This window comes from Symphodus melops (genome assembly GCF_947650265.1).
Source record: "Symphodus melops genome assembly, chromosome: 20".
Classification (NCBI taxonomy): domain Eukaryota; kingdom Metazoa; phylum Chordata; class Actinopteri; order Labriformes; family Labridae; genus Symphodus; species Symphodus melops.
In genome coordinates this window covers 7,447,050-7,468,713 of record NC_136710.1, presented here as the reverse complement: position 1 = coordinate 7,468,713, position 21,664 = coordinate 7,447,050, and the positions used below count along the sequence as shown (strand labels likewise).

Here is a 21,664-nt window from a genome sequence, read left to right as displayed (position 1 = left end):
TAAACCTTTGGTGCTGCATATCAATTGAAGGTTTTAGCTGCTTGTCTACATTTCCTACATGTCTTAGTGCCCCCCCTCCTCACCCCCCCAAGAAAAAAAGTATTTCACCACTCTGACACCAAGATATGAAGCCTTTTACAACAGTGCCGTGCAGGAAATGAGAGAAGGGCACGACGACTACAGGGTCGCTGACATTTATGCGGCAGACGACAGGAAGGTGTAAATTACAGCCAGCAGGAGTCGACTTTCTTCCGTGGTGTGTAAACAGGAGGGAGCCGGCTCATGCAGACACTAGTGTTAAAAATAAAAAAATAAAAATAAAATCGCCCACATGTATGTTCCCCCCCCTGCGGAATCTTTGGCATCACTTTCTTAGAAGAATTTTAAAACAAATCCCATCATCCGTTGTAGATGAAGATGTTATTTGTTCCTCGATGCGTCATCGAGCGACAGGCGGCGTGCTTTGCGTCCCAGTCGTCCTTTAATGACCTGGAACATCTGATCCGTAGTGAGGTCATGTTTTAGGGTACGAGAAAAAAAAAAAAAAAAAAAAAAAGTGGATTTAACGCCACATATAACTGTCAGCACAAGGAGATTGAGAAGCTATTGCTTTGGATTTTTGCTGACTGCGAGGCCAGAGTTAAATCACTTCAAACGCCGCTCTCCCACGTTTTTCAGCTCATATATATGTTCGCCGTGTGTTCTGGAGACTTTCAGCTGCTGGCTCCATGTTGTCAGCAGTAAACAAGGCTGTGGATCATTTTTTGGAGAGAATGGAAACGCGTCTGCATCAATGCAGCCCCATAGATCATGTGCTAATACCTCAAGGGCTACCCGACAAAGTTGCTCGGAGCGTTTCTTCCACTTGATCTCAGAAGACTTCAAAGTGCGAGCTCATGCCTTGGTGCTACTGCTGCGGTAAATTCTTACTACTTACATTAACTGTAGCGTCACCTCGAGCCAAGTCATTCATCACGGCGATGGCCACGGCGACACTCCCCCCCTGCCTCCCTCCCTCCCTTTAGCCTGCAGCAGTCAATCATAATGCGACCTGAGGCGGCTTGCAAGCGCAGGCGACTGTTGTTGGATTTGGGGGGGGCGCTCCAATTGTTGCAGCGTAATCCCTTCAGTGAGTCGTCATTGAAAAGCGGTGTTGTCTCTTTAAAGAGTATTAAAGAAGTGGACGGATCAGCCTTTTTAATCGCCACAAACACACGCGCTCAGTTTGTGATGAATAAGGAGGTGAGGTATCGGGGGGGGGGGGGTTAGTTTGAAAGAATGTGACGCTGTGGAGTTTAATTCCTCTTCTAATTAAACGATGCATTATTTATCCGGGCTAGGTTTTTTTTTATCTGCTTCGTTTAAAGTTCGTTTTGTTTATGTAGCCGCGAAGAGGGAAGCCGATGGTGCCGAGCACGAGAGGGTGGGGATGAAGGGCAGACGCCGTCGGCCTACAGACGTCAGCACTTAATCCCTCTCTCTGACACTTTTGCTCCTGGTTGCATAAGGGGCGACGAGAGAGAGAGAGGGGGAGTGTGTTTCTCACGTTCCGTGTGCTGCACCGCTGGACGTCCTTTAGCGGCGTCTGAAGGAAGAAAAAAAACCCACCTCTGTAGCGTGACTCCGGCCTGCGTTGACCGCTCCTATCAAGGTCTCTTCTGGATGGATGCATCCCACGTGCCTCTCCTGCTTTCTGGGCAACTTCTCGAGAAAGCTCCCTGAGGCGACTCTTGGGATCGCTCGAGTTCATTTTCACTGCGAAAAAAAAAAAAAGGAGAAATGTCAGGAATAAGCATCAGGACTTTTGGCACAATTTCCCAAATAAGGGACACATTATACATATCTTTGAATCTGGGTAGAAATTCAGCTGGATCAGCAAGGAATGTCCATCACTGCAGCCACCATTTAAACCATTTTTTTCCCTCTCAGAGCATGCATAGATATCTATCTCTGCCACATCCTGTTCCTCTCACAACTCTCAACTTTAAGTCCCCAGCAACCCCAAGGCACTGAGCAGTTGCCGAGTCAAAACTTGACACACTTTGCAGTACTTTTTTTTTTTTTCTTCTGCTACACGAGGAGATAGACAGCAGGGTGATAGCATGGCAGCGCTATCACTTTTTGCCCCATCTCTGACAGATATTCACTTTGAGACGCAGTGATTAGTCACAGTAGCGGAAAACATGAAAACATGAGCATACGGTGGGCTCTGAAAGCTGTCGGAGATTTCAACAGGAACATCTTGGAAGGGAAGATGACGTTTCAAAATACAAGATGTCTTTTTGAGATCTCTCTGGCACCCGAGAGAGAGAGAGAGAGAGAGAGAGAGAGAGAGGAACTACGGTCGAATGAGGGGAAATTATTGAACACATATCTCAAGGACCTAAACTACATTACACAGCAACATCAGCACCATTTTCTCCTCTTGTCTCTTTACCAAATACCTTTTATATGTCCACCTTTTATTTCACACAGATTGCACTGAAGTATGCACAGGATAAGCAGCTCTTTTCTGACCTAAAGGTCCCTAATCCCCTCTCTATGACAAACGTGGCTCGATTGTCGTTTATAAGGGGCGTCTTTTTTTTCTTCCTCTGGTTGCTGTGCCAGCCTTGTTGCCACTCTCTGTGGACTAAAATATGTATAAATTAAACATCTGAAAGTCTAAAAACTACAACTCCCACACAAACATCCATCTATTACCACTATTCTACTTTTACAGACTATTAAAACGAGTAAATAAGATTCTAAAAGTCATTCAAATGGCATGAAAAATGATGTGATTGTACTGCATCAATGAATAATAGTCATCATTTCTACACGTTTGGTTTCACCTATCATCATCGGGGTCTTACCTGGTGGCCGTCCTCCACCCGTCTGAGCGCTACCCCTGCTGTAAGTGGAAGGACTTTTCTTCAAATCTTGGCCCAGGAAAGCAGTCAGGTTCTCCCTGGTGAGGTCCAGCTTCTTAGGGATTATAACTGGAGATTCAAAACCTGTGGAGCCAAACACACACAAAAAGAAATTAAAACAAAGCAAAAGCCATGAATGTAGGATTGTTGGTTGGGTTTGTTTTTCCAAAAAAAAAAAAAAAAAAAAAAAGGACAATAAATCGTGACCCATATGTTTGACAAATCTACATCACAGAAATCAACAAACACCCACACTGACGCTGAAAATTTAAACGACAAAATCCACCCAAAATTCTCTTTGATTTCAGAGGATGATCCCGTTTGGTGGTGCGCCCTTGTCAGCTCTGAGGGGCAGTGAGCCGATGCCACAGCTTGGACCTGGGGCAGGGCCAGCACAGAGTTGGAGGAGGATCTTTTAAGGGGATAAAAAAAAAAAAACTCCCCAACCAAACAAATCCAGGGAGGTATAATCCAAACAGCAGAGCTGCACATAAACACATTTTCATTACTGCCCGCAAAGGCAACTTATGATCTGGGATTTAACACGCCCTATAAAAGAGTTGCTTTTCTGTTTCTTTAAACCTGATTTGTATTGAGAGTGATTGTCAATTGAAGTGGATTCAATATCAAAGTAAGTAAATATGTCATTATATTACATTTGATTTTAGTCAAACTTGTTCATCTACAATTAAACCTCAGGCTCCTCATTTGCATTTCAAAGTTTTTAAACCAAGTCCTGCTCGATTCGCAGGACTTCAACAACTAAAAAGGGATTTATTTTTCTTATATGTTGTTTATAATGGCTCACACATTCAATTAAAAACCTGTTACTAAGGTCAATTTAAAAATGTATTTAACCGAACACTTCTATTGTTTCCTTGTAAAAGTTGATGCAATGAAAAGTTTGAATCAGTTCCGAAATAAAACTCAAAGTTCATGTAGTCTCACGTGATGTTATACAACTATTCCTGCTTAAAACGATACTTGTGTCAATAGAAGTTCTTACAGCTGCATCATTATCTGGAATGGTAGTTTGAAGACTGAAATAGTTGCACGTTCTTTTTCCCAGCTCCAGTTATTTTGTCTGTTTTTTTTAAATACTGAAGAGACCATGGTTCTTAATCTTTTGTTTAAAAGATTATACCTTGCACGTCTCCGTTCAAAGGCGTCTTGTAGTGAGACTGGCTGCTGTTTTGTCTTGAGGCATCATCCGCGGAGATCGCACTCCCGTCAGGGTTGGCGTAAAAGAGGAGGAGAGGCTGGAAGTGACCTTTGATGCACTTGCTGACCACATCTTTCCACCTGGAGCCGATCTAGAACACAAGACAGAGAGAAGGCGGGCAAAGACTCAGGCTCAGGTTTTTTCATGTTTCGACATCAATATATTCATGTTGCATTTTCCTGATGGGAGGCAAGAAACAATAACACTGTTTGAAATTTACAAATGAGTAAAAACAAAGATCTGACAGCGATCACAAACTTGCAACTTCAAAATAAAACCTCAGTCTCATCCATGAATCAATGTATCACCCCAAAGCCAAATTGCACAATCACATTAGCTGAGTAAGCTGAGTAAGGTGCATGTCTCGCCACCGAGGCACAACAAAGGCAGGCTACGGGCTAACAGATGCTTGTGTGCTTCTTAATTAAGGAAATGTCGGTGGAGGGGGAGGAGATGTAGGATGAGGTAGAAAAGGAATAAGGCAAACAAAAACACAAGGAAGGAAGGATGTGGAAATGGAAGTCAAAAGCTCGAGTAATGAGGAAGGAATAAGGAGGAGGAAAGGGAGGAGAATCCACCATGTATAAGGCTTCAAACAGGGATTTTTCTTGCGTCGAAAAACGCAAAAATGGATCTACTCTTCGGAAATCATTTAGCAGCTGGGAGCTGGGGAGTCACAGGTACGGGTCTGGCAGGCGCTGCTGAGCACTGTAGCTCCTCCATCTCAGTTTGGGGGGGGGGGGGTTCTGCACACACAGCACAAGCTGCTGATGGATTGACGCGGAGCCAGCCAGCCGCTGCACCACAGTCCCCGAGAAAATTGTGAGCGTGTGAGACAAAAGATGTGTTCAGATTTGCTGTATGCCAGGAAAATACAGCCAATGTTTTTTTGGAAAAGTAGAAAAGGATCACACACGCGCACACGCCTGCAGAACCAAATACAGACACACACATAAAATATTTGGAGCCAGGATACACACCTGCACAGAGGAACTCTGTGTTCTCTCTAACCCTGCCGCTTTAACCGGCGGAGGGATCAGTGAAATAATCTGTGCTGGCTCAGGATGATTTGACTACTGCAGTACTTTGTGTTGACTGAGTTCGGGGTACTGCAGTGGAAATAGGGGTGGTTAGCAGACTCTTCAGTGCCGTAAAGGCTCATCTCACGAGGGCAATCGATGAGGTCCTTACTGGCTGATAAAAGACACTCGGTGAATAGAGATGGAAGACTGACTCCACTCTGCGTCTGTCAACTACTCATAACTGCACACGTGTGTGTCTTAAGATCGTACATCAATATCCTTTCTTCCACACACTCATTTTCACAAAGAGTGAAAAAATCCCGAAGATGAAACATAAATCACTTTCATTTACATTTATTGAAATGCCGTTTTTGAATGAATTTTGAAGTCCCTACATTATATTATATTATATTTATTGTTAACATGTTTCGAGGGTGTTTGTTTGTCTGCTTGTTTACCACTCTCGGGGTTAAAGATATAAAAAAAAGTATCAAGATTTTCAAGTCTGTAAAATTAAAAAAAAAAAAACTTTTATTTTGAAATATCTGTCATAAGTTCCCAAAGTAACAAACAAGTTCTTCCAAATCTATTAATTTGCCTGACCAGTGGTGATATAATAGGAGATGTCTTCCAATCATTATAAAGGCCAGGACTAAATCGGGTATATGTCTGAAATAGGTGAAAAATTTTGCATCAAAATTGGTGACCTCTCAAGTTAATTGACTCGAATGAGTCATGATTCCAAAACTCTCTCACCTCTTTCACCGTGGCGTCGTCAAAGAAGACCCATTTGGAAGACTTGGTGTGGAAGGCGAAGGCACAGTAATGGCGGCTGGAGTAGCAGATTATTCCCACGAGCTGCAGCTCTCCCTTTTTGGCATGCTCGTCCGTCACTCTGTAGAAGAGCTGTGTCCGTAAAAACACAAAAAACGCACAGTGTGAATACATACCTCATCTGCACCTGCGCTACAGTTACTGTGTTGCAACGAGAAAAGCTGGAGGACTCCACCTGTTACACATTAAGGTCTGTGTGAATCAAGCAGCATTGATTTGGCAATCAGCACCAATAAGGTTTAAATCAGGGACTTCCCATCAGCCTTTGCTATCCTGTCTTCTACTGCAGTGTGTTTAACTGAGCTTGTTTTCCTGTTTGGATTCATTCCCTCTCCTGAGTCAGACCTCCCAACATCTGTAACAACTGTATCGGAAAATACTCAAGTCTTTAGTAGAGATACTCGTGCTTCTGTCGCGTCTCGCCTTCGCTATGAATGTCAAAGTGTAACAAAGTGATGCCGCTTTTGTGCCACCGTTGGAGGCAGTAACAGAGCCAGACAGGATTTGGCAGCGCTGTGGGTGTGGGTGTGGGTGTGTGTGTGTGTGTGTGTGTGTGTGTGTGTGTGTGTGTGTGTGTGTGTGTGTGTGGAGCACCCCGCTGTTTCTCTACACGTTGTACTTTCGCAACACAGTAACACAATGTGAATGCTCCGACTGGGACACCAATGTTACACCGTTGCGAAATCAATATGAATGTACAAAAGATGTAATAAGGGCGAAGCTTTTTCTTTGGCCCTGTTGCGGAATAGCACTCTGGAAAGGGCTACTATGTGAAAAAGATAAATGGTGTCAAAAACAATTCAGAAGAAGAAGAAGGAGAAGGAGAAGTGTTGGTTACAGAGCGACTTTGTTTTTTTCCTTCCCATGTCTCTGACACAACCGCTTCTCTGTGCCCCTCTCACTCTTTCAAACAATAAGAGTCAAAGCAAGCTACGGGGGCGGAGGTCTCCATTAAACGCCTAATAAAGTCACATGCCTAATGAATCAGGGTCTTTGTGGCTCACTTGTCGAGGGGGGTGGGGTGAATTCTTCTGATGGGATGCTTTGGAAAGTGGGAGCTGTCAAATAAGTGGTTTGAAACTTCAATAGGAGAGTTATGCAATGATTTTTTCCCCCCTCTGCTCTCAACTACACTGATTGATTTTTATTTTTTATTTTTTCCCAGCAAACACAGTTGGCTTGATGGACGGCCTACTGAGGAACATTTTCTAAACCGGGCCGAAGTTTTACATATTTTATGTGTAGACGTCGGATGACTTCTATCGGCGTGAAGGTGTGATGTCAGACAGAGAGAAAAAAGAAAAAAGAAAAAAAAAAAAAAAAAAGGTGAAAACTCGTTGTTGCTTGTGTGTCCATTTTAACAATGAAGAATGGCTGCACGTAAACACGGCAACAAGAGGAGTTTTAAACAGATGTTTACTCTGTCTCAGAAGGCGTCTTTTTTAGCCCACACTTTCCCTATGACTAACACACACACACACACACACACACACTCAGAAAAACAGAGAAGAAGGGAGGGGCTTTTGGACAGGCTGACCAAGGCCAGCCTCGGCTTTTTGCTCGGTAGTGCGAGCCAACTGGGAATTGGGCGTTAACTGCTTACGCAATGGCCTGACTTACAGAGAAATAAATCCCCACTTTATTTCCCACATATGTTCGATTGCGCCGAAGTAAACTGCGGGAACAACAAGACCACAGCTGTGTGCTTTAACTCCGGAAAAACGCCCGCTAATTTATTACTTCCTCAAGAAAGTACAAAGACGTGTTCTAGCGAGATGCTGCCGGATTATTTTTTAAACATCCTTAATCTTTAATCCCGACCAAAACATTTTCTTTTCCTTAAATAACCTCCGTCCACTTTCAAGCAGGATTTCCACTCACTACAGGTGGCAAAATAGAAACGTCGAAATTGGGTTTCCAGCCTTCAGACTCACTGCAGAAAGACTGAGATGAGGCCCCAGTGATCTGATGACATCCTCCGTGAGGTCCGACTGGTCCGAGTCCCACACGAAGCCAATGGTAACTATCTCGGGGGAGTTCATGAGGACTCGTCTGATCCTTATCCTCTGGCCGCAATTGCTCTGAATAAAAGAGAAACGCACAAAAAAAAAAATGACTCAAGTTTCACCCAAAAGCAACTTTGCCCAATTACCAAGTACACTCCAAAAAAAGTCCAGACAGTAAAAATGTACATCAAAAATTCAGACTTACTGCACTCACAAACAAAGAAGAGAAATAGCTTCACTGCGGATGAATGGCTTCTGCTCAAACTCAACATTTTTTTTTTACACACTGCTTATAAAGCACTCGGCATAAACACACTTACCGGACAGTTACGAAGGTCTCCTATTGTACTCGCTGCTTGTAATAGTTCCCCAAAAGACTCGTCCCTGCGCTGAAGCATCTGTTGACTAAAACAAAGAGAGGAGCAGCTTCGTCAGCGGGACTGAACGAGGACGTGAGAGAAGAGGACATGGACAGGGACACATAAAGATGAAGGTGTGTAGAGAGAGAGAAAGACTGTCGGCTGTGAGACGTCAGCTGAAAAGTTGAGTTTTGTCCTTGTGACAAATGTGGCAAAGAAGGACAGGAGGAAGTGGAAACACAGTGAAGCAGGACAGATGAAGGAAAGTTTCATATTGCCTGTGTGCCTTACCAGAGTGCGGTGGTGGAGACATAATGCACCAGCTCTGTAAACGGCAGCGGGTCAGAGGATGCCCCACAGCTACGGCACACAGACTGCACAGCACAGAGAGAGAGAGAGAGAGAGAGACAGAGAGAGAGAGAGACACAGAGAGACATGTGTGATTCCAGCATTGAAGTGATGTCTTAGACTTATTATGAAGTCATCAGGCCACTTTCCTAAAGAGTGAGATTAGATATAGTCACAGCACTAAATAATACTGAAACCCTCAGGGGGCCTAAGTCGAGGAAGTCGAACATCTTTGTGAAGCCTGTCTGGTAGATTGGATGAGGAAACTCACTACATTTCCCAACATCACAGAGCTGCTGGTGTACTGATCCGTCAGGGACATAAGAAGTGTTTTTAAAACATTACATTCTAATTTCTAATAACTTGGCTATCTTCCACTTTTGGACAAATGTAAACAATCTACAAACCAAGTTCATGATTTTTTTTTTTTATGTTATGTTTTACATGCAAACTTGAATATGGTAAATAATTACATTTGACTCAGACAAAGAGGTTTGTTTCAGAATAGTTTATAAATAGTAAATAGTATAGTAAATAAAAAAATTATTATTATTGAAGGTAAGAGATGAAGACATGCATGTCTTGCTGTTTGCATTGTGATCACTTATAAAGTGTAAACTGAGCGGGGCAATCCTCATTCAGGCCTTGATGCTATTCGCTGGCTCTGGTGCTCTGAAGTCTGGATGGAACTAAATCCACTCGGGGTCTCGAAGGGATTCAGTACAAAGGCGTATTATCTGTTTCAAACCGAGATAGAACTGGTTTGGGATGGTGTCAATGATGGGCATCGCCACTTCAAGGAAGGGTGTTGGAATTTATGTGTACACCATCTGTGATTTATCCGCTGCTGCTGCACGGTGGAATCAGACCACAAACACCCTCCTTATTCCACTGGGGCGACCCAGAATCAAAACATGACGGATTGGATTTCTTCTGTCTCAGACAGTGATTCATGTTCCTGTCTGTGTGTGTGAGTGCTGCTTAATCCTTACATTGGCTGCTGTGTTTAGCCTGCATGCACATGCACTGTCGAGGTTGTGCAAACAGACACTGCATGAACTGATACACAAAGTTAAACAGCTTTCAATAATACATAAATTTAAAAAATTAAAAAAAATTCTCAAAAATGGATGCAGGAGAGAGAAAAATGTCAAAATTACGAATCACATCACAGTTTAATGGTTTGCCAAACCTGCCGACTCACCTGCTCATAAACTGACATGGCAAACTTCTGATGCGTGATGCATGACTTTGACGTGCAGGCATCCGTCTCCTCCGGCACAATGTGCAGGTGGATCCTCTCCAGAATGTTCTCCTGTGACACAAAATGATCACCCGATCAGGAATTCAACTAAATCTCTCCAATCTCGTGACTCGCAAAGCCGCCTGTTTGCAGCACCGCAGGCCAAGAACTTTTTCTCCTCAGGCGAAGGTATTTCTAAGAGCGCTGATTTGCACACTGAGAACTTTCCGGAGTATTGCTGTAAACCCGCCAGCAGAAGGGACACGTTTTAAAGAGCCAGTTATTTTCCGTTTTAGCTGCCACCTCTTTCTACAGAGTGCTTTGTCGGTTTATAAAATATTAAGGCTGCAAAAGGTTACAGGCACAACTTCACAGCCTGTTAATTTGACACTGGCTGTACACGGCTGCCGCTGCACTTGCATGGCGTACGCTCGAGGGCAAAGATCTATGTGGGAACAAGAATTAAAATTGTCTATTGAAAATGCAAACTTTGGAACGTAAGCTTGGGTCCAAGCTGACGAAGTTACAGTTCGATTTTTCTATGAGTGGCTCATGCAGATAAAAAAAGGACCTTTTTATATTTGCTGGTTAGAGTCCCTTAACAATTTAACATCAGTTTGGTGGAAAATGGTACAAACAGTTTTATGTTGTTCCAAAAGAAAAAAAGAAAAAAAGAAAAAAAAAAAAAAAAGAGTGAAAAGGGCTGGAACTGATGTGAAAGAAAAAGAAGAAGGGCGCATGAAATCGGCTTCTCAAAATGACTTCGACAACGTAACATAATATGGTGGCACAAAACAGAGAGGTCCAAACAGAGCTGTGGCCCTTATATAACCTGTCATGATGATATTTAGCAGCGACGTGGCAGTGGGTTGATGGGAAGGGAAGGGAGGGACAGAAGCTCTTTCAGTGACCTCGCCAAACAGTTTGTTTGCTGTGCAATACCCAAACAGTGAGACAGCAGGGTAACACACACACACACACACACACACACACGCACACACACGCCCCTCTCCGAAGCCGCTCTCCATCCCTCAGGACAGCCCGAGTTGCTACGGGAACTTACAAAGCACTCTGCGGCATCATCCATGAAGCCCAGCTGGAAGCGCTGCTCGTCCTTAAAGGTCTCTGCCAAGGCGTGACGCAGGTTGTCGGAGGGCAGAGCACGTTCCCGACTGTGCTGGAACTGGGAGAAGATTCCCTGAAGAGGAGAACAAAGGCTTGATTCCACCATGAAACATTTAGTTTATTAAAAAAAAACAAAAAAAACGCATGACGTGTCACTGTCATTCTCCATACACAGCCTGCATTTGTGGCCAAAACAGTCGCCACAGTGGTGACCGAGGGTGTTGCACAAAACGTACGCCACAGTCACGTTCCGACAAATACATCGAAGGACGCAAATCACACATCAATCCAGGTGGAGGTCATGCTTGTGCAGTGACAGTCTAAGCATGTGACTTCACACTTCATAAATCAGAATTAATACTATTTTACTCTCGACACAAGACGGAGCTAACTGTCACTTTAAAGTGACAGTTATATGTCTCCAGAACTTCTTGTTGTTGAACTGAACCGTGACCCCCAAAAACCGAGGTAGGACCCCCCCCCCCCATGAGGACATGAGGAACTCCATCAGAGCCTGTTGATCAAAGCTATCTGCTAGACAAATGGAGGACTATTTACCACAAGACATGATCCTTGGTCACTTTAAATATTCTCAGCACGCCTATGCATTCACGATGATAAAGAAACATTCCTGTGTGTCTGAACCAGTCCTGTCCCGACATGATCTTTATGAAGGAGTGCTGACAGGCCGTCATTCATTAGTATACGACACATAACTGCCTTTCGTGTTGCGCAATCGACGCCATCTAGAATCACTGTTTATTTTCCTTGAGAACACGGCAACAAAGTTCTGAGAATTCATACAGGATTTTTTTCTATATTAACACCTTGACAGTAAAGGGTACATATTTACAAGCACTTGTGTAGGCAAACTCATTTCCTCGTGTATCAGTGTGTACGAGAGAAAAGTGGCGCTTAAAATACAAAACGTTGGCCTTCAGGTTCATGTTTGTTTTTTTTCCCCAGAAGGGCCTGAAAGTTGATGAAATATGCTTCTGATAGTACCTTCAGAGCACAGAAGATGCAGGATTCCCCCAGACAGAAGTGTCCGGGCAGCTGCCTCAAGCTGCGTCTGAAGATGTCCAGCTGCCATAACACCTACACAAGAGAAAGAGGACACTGCTGTGATTGATTACACTTAAACATTTTTTAAAAAAAGTACACTTTTTCTTTGACTGAGCTTGAAATGATTTTTTTTTTTTTTTTTAAAGTCGGAGGCATCTTATTATGCACAAAACACTTACAGTTACATAAAAAGGTATCAAGACATTGGGACAGAGTGTCCGAGGTCATGTGGGTCATGTGCGCCCTTGCAGGAAATAAGGCCGAAGGTCATGATCATCTTCAAGCAGCTCCTGGGCCGGCTCACGCTCTGAGTCACCGTCTCCCAGAGTGACCTCACTGTGTGGCCAAGGAACAAGGAACCGTCTCTCCATGCGATCCCCCCCCCCCCCCCCCCCCCCCCCCCCCGAGAGCCAACCCCAACCTTCAAGTATATCTCCGGATACGTGGGAAGTTTAGCCCAACTAGGAAACCGACTCATTGTAGAAATGTCTGCATAGGTAGTCGTGTTATCAATGTTATCACATTATCAATAAAAAGAAATACTACTTCTTCCATACTGGTAATCATGTCAGTTGGCCTGTACCTGCTTACATCTGATAGCTCAGTATATCAACAGGCGAATTAAATCCAAATAGACCTACCTGCACAGCGCTGTTGAGGAAGCAGCTGTTCTGGCCCGGCTCGTTCAGAAGTCCTTTGGTCGGGGCCAGAGACAGCATGCTCCCCGGCTGGTACGACTTCCCCAGATTGCCCCCCGGCTTCCTGAAGAACTTGGCCCATGCCATTGGACAGTGGGCTCTGCCTTCAGGACAGGTGGGTCAGTCAGACGATTGGCAAGGGGGGGGGGGGGGGGGGGGGGCTGCGGGAGCTGGGGTTTAAGTAATTCCTCGAGCTGCAGCAGCTGCCCTGCTACACATGGGCTTTTAGTCCATTTCTGCAGCACATGCAGAAGGTCTTTTTATAGAGCCTGATTTCCCCCCCCCCCCCCAAAAAAAAAAAAAAAAATTAAGTAAACCAAAAAAAGAAAAGTTACAATCCCAGTCTTTGTATGGGGAAGCCTTTGGTGATTAGTGTTCTTACACTTGTGATACGATGTGAAATGATTACAGGGGAACACCCAACTGTCATCCTTTAGTCTTGAAGGCTCGCTTTCATAACATCTTCAAAAGGGATTGGAGGCCGCTGTGAGCACATTCTGCCACATGGTGCCGATAGTAGAAAAGATTGTCAGCTGCAGTCAATAGTCCCTTTCGTAGCCTCAGTCATTGTGATTTGTTTTCCAGGCCGGACAGCAAGCTGCAGAAAAAGAGAGATGGACAAAAAAAAAAAAAAGTCTGAATAAAGAGGACGTTTATCATCAAACCGTTTTTTTCCCCAACATGTTTTGATCAACAATGTCACTGGGCAACTACGTTTGGAACTTCTTTACAAAATAGACGACCAAGTAAAAGAACTGAACATGTGATTCTTTCTTTCCGTGCCTGATCTAGTTCAGATTTCCAACTGGACGTCTGAAACAGGCCAACACAGCTTACACATTAACTTCTTCAAACACCCTTTGCACTGGAGGTGTGTCAAAAGTAAGGCAGCCCCCCCCCCCTCCTGTAGTTAAGGTGCTTATGAACAGTCAGACTGAAGGATTTTCAAATTCTTCACCACCAGAGAGCAGAAAAACAAACAAATAAAAAAAAAAAACAGAGCAGACTTTGCACATTGAACATCCATTTTTAGCATTTTGCAGCTACACAAAATAATCGAAGAGAAAAGAAAACAAAAAAAAAAACAACAGTAAGATCCAAACAAGGAGTGTGAAAATTAATGGGTTTTTATTCCAGTCACAGGAGGACTCAACAACCGAACTGCAGAACATCTATTGACATAAGAGACAAGTCTCTCTGTATCGGAAACTGCTTTCTCACTCTTTCCAAGCTCTTTGTACTCACTTTGACTAGGAAGCGCAGTTCACAGTCATTTCCATTATTGACCAACCTGTTACTGACGCGTCCGCTCAAAAGCTCTTGAATTCTAAAAAACTAAACTAAACTGAAGCAGGATCAAAAGCTTGACGTTCAAAATAAAAATCAGGACAACTGAGAAGCTGCGAACACAAAAAGAGAGATGACGACGACGCCATTTTAATGTCCCTATCAGGAGATGTATGATTGTGTTAGCCTCTGTGCTCTGTTGTGCTGAAAGAATACTTCATGTGATAATGTATCACTGTCATTAAACAGTGTTGCCTGCATACAGTCACACTGCACTGTTTGTTCATAAAGTCTGCAGAAGAGAAGAGAGCACAGACTGGAGTCTTTGGTCAGCAGCATGCGGACAAAGATCAGACTTTTAAAAAAAAAAGAAGAAAAAAAATGGGGAAAAAAGCGCCTCAAGTTTCTTTTTGTCGTCTCCAGGCATTGTCATCCTTTTCTAAACTCAACTACAAAAGAGCGCTGGCGTGACCTATTTCTAACACGAGAGGAGCAGCTGAGGACACTGGGACAAGACGCAGTTCATTTTCTGATGGAACCTGCAGCTTTAAACAACGCTGTGGGAGAAGATGTGCAGCGGACACGTGAAAGCAGCGCTCAACAAAGTCAGCAGCCGAGTCAGCCAGTGGAAGATGTGTGGAGTTTATCACAACAGTATCAGCACCTATGGTTAAGGAACGCCAGGTTCTTTTCCTAAATACTAAAAAGAAAGAGAACTTAAGTTGAGGCAAAGCAGCTTCCAGTGCCTAAAAAGGTAGAAATAAACAGCCAGAGAGAGTGTGTGAGACACACAGTGATTCATCCTCATCTTAAAAAATACCCTCACATCTTTAGTTATTCAAAGTGAGCACAGGACAATACTGCCCTACTTTGCAGCAACAATGAAAAGTCCCTCTTGTGACAGTCTCCAGGAGCTCGCTAAGTTTCAGCCAAAACAGGTTGGACAACATTTCCATCCTGGTAATTCAACAATCCTCGATGGATGTCGCAACAAACAAAGAGCTCTTAAAGCAGGTTAATGGTGAAACCTCTGGGTTTAGTATTCACAGTCGTCTAACTAACCATGCCCGCTTCCACCGTCTCTGCTCGCTGGAATGCCGCGGCTGTGCGAGTTGCTTAAGCTCCGCGGTTGCTAAAGAGCGGCTGGTTTCAGATTAGTTTTAGTGGGTGGAAGGGCGATTGGAAAAGGGAACACTCGGTGAACTGCGCAGCCCAAAAAGAAGACGACGAGTCCTGACATGTTGGGTTTATCTTTAGATGACATAAGCTACGGCTGGAAACATGCAACACACACAGCCAAAAATATAAACAAAACAGAAATTAAATTAGCTGCTCTTTTTAAACAAAAATAAATAAATTATATATATACATATAAATTCAATTAGCCTCTCTTTTTAAACAAAAATAAATAAATTATATATATATATATATATATATATATATATATATAAATTCAATTAGCCGCTCTTTTTAAACAAAAATAAATAAATATATATACATATATATATATATAAATTCAATTAGCCGCTCTTTTTAAACAAAACCAAATATATATATATATATATAAATTAAATTATCCGCTCTTTTTAAACATAAAAATAAAAATAAAAAATATATATAAATTCAATTAGCTGCTCTTTAAAAAAAAATATATATATATATATATATGTGTGTGTGTGTGTGTGAGATCACCTTTATTTCTAAGAAGAAACCACTCGCTCTATGAACAATTCAACAATTCCTTCGTACACCCCCAAAAAAGGGTCTATTTTTAGACATCACACATCCAAATGAACCCTGGAGCGTCTCCCTCCATATCAATGTGCCAGCGAGCACAAACAGCAGCACACATCCTCACGTCCACATCAGTCAGCGTCACTCCGGCTGCAGGGACGATGAAGCCTACACATGTTCTCTATTGGGACTTTGCTGACAACGGGGGAGAGTAAATATGCCTGGGCCTTTCAGGTCCCAGACATTTTTATTACATTACAGCGTGCCAACAACACTTATGTTCAGCTTTTTATCAATGTGAGCAAAGAAAAAAAAAAAAGGCACACGTTGACTTCAAATGGAGGGTATCATTTTGGATGATTGGGCTGTGCTCCTCAAAAGCATAAATAACTTGAGAAGGAATAATTAGAAAAATACTGAACTTATTTGAACTTTTCAGCCTGACACTTTCAGTTTCGCCCAATAAGAACGCATCAAAATTAATATCTAGGCTTGTCCAATCGACACATTTCATGCGACACGTCATGTGACCGACACCTTGCTGTGTTTGTGCTGCAGGACAGGCCGCACATTTTTAGACTGGCTGAGTCACAATCCTGAGAGGTTCAAATGTCACACACGACATCCTACTGAACCCGAGTACGTGAACGGATCAAAGAGGGAAACGCTGGAAACGGTGATGCTCGCGGTCTGCACTGGCTCATTTTCTCAAAATGAAGTCAGATCTCTCCATGCCAACAACGTGACTCCCTCTACTTAAAGGTGGAGGAATGAAAACAAGTCAATATACAATCCTTATGCGACTGTTGTTGTTTTTCTTACTCGAGCTCTTTTTGTGTTAATCTCCCTTCTACAAACCACACACTGTCCGTGACTCCCTTCAGATAACCTCGACTTGTTCATTTCAGCCCTGAGCAGGATGAAGTGAGAGGGAGAGAAAATCTCAGTCAATGCGTCTGTGATCAGATGAAGATGTGATGAGGGAACAGAAACTTTTGACTGCAGCGAAAAAACAAATGATACAGAATACAGAAAGAGTTGCATTCTAAAAAGGAGTATGATCAAAAGTGTGAAGAAAATGAAAGGCTTCCACTGCAGATTATATTTGTGGTGGTTGCAGCGAGGATAGTAAATAAAAACATTATAGATTTTTTTTTTTAGCTAGGAGGAAAGCTGCCTGTACTGCAACCTGTGATATTTCCAATGAATCTTTACACAAAGTCGAGTCTTTGTATTCATCCTTTAACAGCCTCTGACTGGCTCTTTACATCTGCGTCTTTATGTTTGTTTCTATTTTGTAACTCGCAACAACAACAAAAAACGCTGCCTGCAGGTTTAGTGTCAGTCTTGAACTCTTCTTGAACTTTCGTGAAGTCAGTTTACAACACCAGGAACATGACCATGAACATGTCACAGACTGAAGCTTCATAGTTTCTCTTTAAGCGAGGATTGCTTCACCTTCACCAATGCCCTGCGAGTCAATTCTTCAAGAACTTCTTACCTAAATATTTGAAAAAAATGGGCAGGAAGACTGAAAGGTTGAGGGATATTATCGTACACATGTGCAGGTACCAAACAGAACCAATCTGAAGTTACATAAATGATCCTTTAGAGAGCTTTTGTCTCAGTCAGGAGCACCGTGCAGGAAGTCCGGTGTTCCTAAACAAAGGCTTTCTCCGCCGTGCAGAGCACAGTCCAGGATTGGCTCCCTCCTCGTCATGAGGGAAATGCTAAGGCTAGCATCTCGGAGCAATCGGCCACAGAGCGTGATGTGCATCAGCACCTAGGACCGTCTCAGGAGTCAGTAAGGTGTGGGCCTGCTGGTGTGAAGGCATGGGGGGGAGTGGGAGGATCTAATGAATCCATCAGTGATCTGTTGATGGATAGCCTCATTACCAATGATTCAATTGATCTCCTTTTGTGAGCTAATGCCAAGAATCAATCTGCGGGTAATTGAGTCACGCTAATTCAATGTCTAAAAGACGTGAGAACAGAAACACAGCGTGGGAAGAGCATAAAAAAAAGAGAGGACGTTGATGCATTCAAAAGAGGCCTTTGTTTGGATTATATAGTTCACAGGTTCTCTTCTGAAACCTGAACATGATCCAAACACGGTCACAAGTCCCACACAGCATTCTCCCACAACTTCCATGTCAGCGCAGTTTAGCCACTGTTTGGTTTTATCCAGGTATACTCTTCACTCCCCCCCCCCCCCTCAATTCTGATCAATTTTTTTCAAGCTGGATTATCCTCTTTCTGCTTCGCAAGCGTGTTCACTTCTCATCTGCTCCTCCTCGACTCACGTACGAGTCATGGTTTCTGTTTGAGGAGGATCGTGTTCAACGGGAAACTCCAACATCCACAGAAAACCAAAAAAATCTTCTTCTTTTTTTCTTACTTGAGTGAGTCACACTCTTTGATGACATTCTTTTACAAAGACGAAGCAGACTCAATGACAGCGGAGACACATCCCACAGTGAATCATATTGAGTGACTAATGTCAGCTGTAAAGAAGACTATTTCAGACCTTTTCATACCTACACATAAGCAGCCCACACAGATGTTTTTTTTTCTTTATGAATGCAAAGATGAACTTTAAATGCTAAAAAAAGAAGATTATTGCTCCAGTATAAGAGATACTTTTCTGCAGTTTAAAAAAACAAACAAACAAACATACAGATGATTTGTTTACTACCCCTGAAAATAGTCAGGGTATAGTTGTGCCAAAGTTTTAGGAAAATAAACTTAAAGCACAGAGTGAAAAAACGCTGAGCACGTTAAAAAAAAGTGCATTCAATTCGTTTAAAAAAAATAAATAAATAAATCTTGTTTATTATACAAGACCTCTCAACTCCAGTAAGGAGTACACATGCCTTATTGTTGAATCATGCTTCCATTCATTCAAAATAATTCACTATGACATGACAAAACTTAACAAGTGGACAAATACTCACCACAGACGCTCTCGAGGGAGGAAAAAGCTTCTATTCAGGGTGTTTTTTGTTTTTTTTTAATTCATGCAAAGTTCTTCAAAGTCTGACTCATGGTAACCAGGAATGAAGTCACATCTTTTAAGCACTGCTGACATCTCCCACTTCCACTTCATCTGCTTTTTATAACGTGGTGTCACACATTTAGACATGAACTCATTGTTTCCTGTTCACTGTGGACACCGTGTTCTAATGTCTTATAATTTAACACCTCATATTCCCCTGTCACACTGTTTATTTGGCATGGAGGCGAGGACGGGTAAAACACACAGACCTCTGAAAGTACAACTGAAGCCTCTGCATGCAGGAAGGAGAAGCAATAAAATGTGACCCCGCATGCTTGAACCCGAAAATTAACTGTGAAACTCGACTGTAACATTCTCTCCGGACTGCTGGGGAGGGTGAAAAGCCTTCAGGCAACAATGCAGCGGTCGTTTCCTGCGTGGGGCTTTTCCTGCTCGAAAGAGCTCGCCACCTTCCGAGCGCGCGGTCGTCACATTCAAGACTGTGAAACAGAACAGGTCACCCACAATCGAGCTGAGTCACCCATTATTCCTCACCGCATCCAAGGGAGGAAGAGGGAGAACAAAAAGCACATGTTCCAGGTTTCCCCATCCTGAATGGAGCCTGATTGAAATACAACATCCTCTTCTGCATTCTCAGGATTGCTTCCGTAACAGCTCCACATTTGACAGCAACTTTCCAATTGAAAGTAAGTTTGATGACCAATATGCCTGTCCCTTTTTTTATAGTCATATTCATCTGGATAAATTAACCCACTTTTAAAATTATCTAGGTCATGTTTTTAATCACCTGTCACACTGTTGGCATAGTTAGTTAGGAAACAATAAACACAAATACTTCTTCCAAGTCTTCTTGCTCTACATGCTCTGTACACAAAGACGTGACTGAAGGCTTGCAGCAAAAACTAGTTCTCCTGCATGCCTCGACATTTACTGAGCCATCTGAAGTCTTGGAGAAAACCTTCCACAACAACCACTTCAGCAAAAAGGATGAGTGTGCATGATGATCTCACTGCTTCTTCATCATCCTCATTCCTGTGCTGGAGGGTCTAATACAGCAAAAATGAATTCAAGTGGGAGAGCCCTGTTGTCTGAGGGGGGGGGGGGACGGGAAATGTAGCCCTTTTTTGTTTGTTTTGATAATGAGTACAACAATGTTACATATTAAATTTTTTTTTAAAAAGAGCAAATACGACGCAATTCAAACCCTGAAAGAATGAGAGCAGACCTGGTAGTAAACTCAGACTGTGCTCGTTTGTTTATCCTGAGGTGACACTAAACCATGAAAAGAAAAATAAGGAAAGCTCTAAAAATGACCTGAAACACAGTGCTCAGCCAGTTAAAACGTGCTTATTGTTGACGAGAACAACAAATGGTCTACGGCGTAGATAGCAGGTTTAAGCCTACTTTTCTTTAGGCCGGTCGCATATTCTAAATATTTAATGACAAACAGACACTTAGCTTGCTAGCTGTCAACAAAGCGACAAGAGTCGACTTACAATATGAAGTCGCAATGACTTTCTGCCGTTAAAAACACCGTGCACGTCAGTTTTCAGGTGTTTTAAACAGGTCATAACTCTCATTTATAACTCCCCAACAAAGAAAATGCTAACTAAAGCTCCATTACCTGGGTAGCTACAGCTAGGCCTACCTGGTTTCCGACTTACCTGAGTTTCCAGGTGAGGCTGTATTTCCGCCCTGCGAAATGTTACCTACTGCATAAACAGACACGAGGAAAGTTTCGACTAACTATTTAAGACAAACTTCAGACAAGAGTCACTCACCCCATCGAGACGAATCACCCCGAGAAGTGCTGTAATATTCAAAGAGTTGAAGTGTTGTGTGTTGAGTTTCGGGGTGGGGAGGTGCTGAGGAGCTGTCGGAGTGGCTGGTTTAAAATCTACTTCAGGGGCTGAAACACGCGTTGGAAACTACAACACCAAGCAGAAACAAAAGTGCAGTCCGACGCCGTTTTAAAAAAAAAAACTTCACTCTCATCGGCTTTTTGTTGTCTTTCTTTTCTCTCTACAATCCCTCTTCGGACTCAGCAGCTGTCTCCGTCCACTTGCGATATATTCCGTTTTTTTTCTTCTCACTTGGGTGCGTAATGTTCTGCGGCTCTGCAGCAGTTCGCTGACGCGCGGCGGTAGTGAGCAAAAAAAAAATAGTCGCCCCGGTCGACTTCGCCACCTGAAATACTGGATTAGAGATGTTTTCGGAGCGGAGATGTCAAACCCCGCCTCTTCAACTGTGTATTTACTGCAGTCTGCCATGCTACTGTACACCGCTGCCACACAAGCTCCAGCGCGAGCGAACACAGAGGCGCGCGCGCGCTGACACACACTCCCAACATTTGCAAAGCGCCAACTCTGCTGGCAGGCACTTCAACGTTGCTCCTCCGTGGTGCAGAGGTTTGCAGCTTCAACATGCGCTGTTTATTCACAATGATTCCCCTGTTTGCGATGTTGAATCGTGTGAGTACTTAAAAAGTGTAAACAACTAAGTTTTTTTTTTTCTTCTCAAAGGCGTAAAATCAATTCAAATTAATTTGGATGTAACACTTCCTGAAGTGTTTTCTGCATCCAGGGGTGCAAAATGTAGCCACTCTTAACAAAACCACCTTCTGCTGATATAGTAATCTGCATACGTACATTTGCAAAGAAAGTGTGCATTGCAGTTGCACACTTGGCAACGATTACACCTGCTTCTTTTGGGGGGGTCGTTAAATATTCACTGGCGTAGTTACACCCCAAAACATGTGACGAAAATTATACGAGCAGTGATTAGGAACAAGTG

General features: G+C 43.0%; 1 protein-coding gene across 4 annotated transcripts in view; it reads right to left on the bottom strand.

The window, feature by feature from the left end:
* Nucleotides 1–21,359, bottom strand: part of usp53a (ubiquitin specific peptidase 53a) — a 29,851-nt gene extending 8,492 nt beyond the window's left edge. The window contains exons 1-12 of one of the 4 annotated variants that reach the window (XM_079370785.1): nt 20,653–21,359; nt 12,778–13,432; nt 12,077–12,169; nt 11,010–11,144; nt 9,908–10,018; nt 8,647–8,729; nt 8,317–8,401; nt 7,925–8,071; nt 5,913–6,062; nt 4,057–4,225; nt 2,856–2,996; nt 1,609–1,755 (exon numbers count right to left, since the gene is read on the bottom strand). In XM_079370785.1, the coding sequence (XP_079226911.1) occupies nt 1,609–1,755; nt 2,856–2,996; nt 4,057–4,225; nt 5,913–6,062; nt 7,925–8,071; nt 8,317–8,401; nt 8,647–8,729; nt 9,908–10,018; nt 11,010–11,144; nt 12,077–12,169; nt 12,778–12,921 (1,405 nt within the window). In that variant the 5' untranslated portion in view covers nt 12,922–13,432; nt 20,653–21,359. The other 3 variants (XM_079370782.1, XM_079370784.1, XM_079370783.1) reach the window with 3 other exon arrangements.
* Between the last annotated feature and the right edge of the window lie 305 nt (nt 21,360–21,664).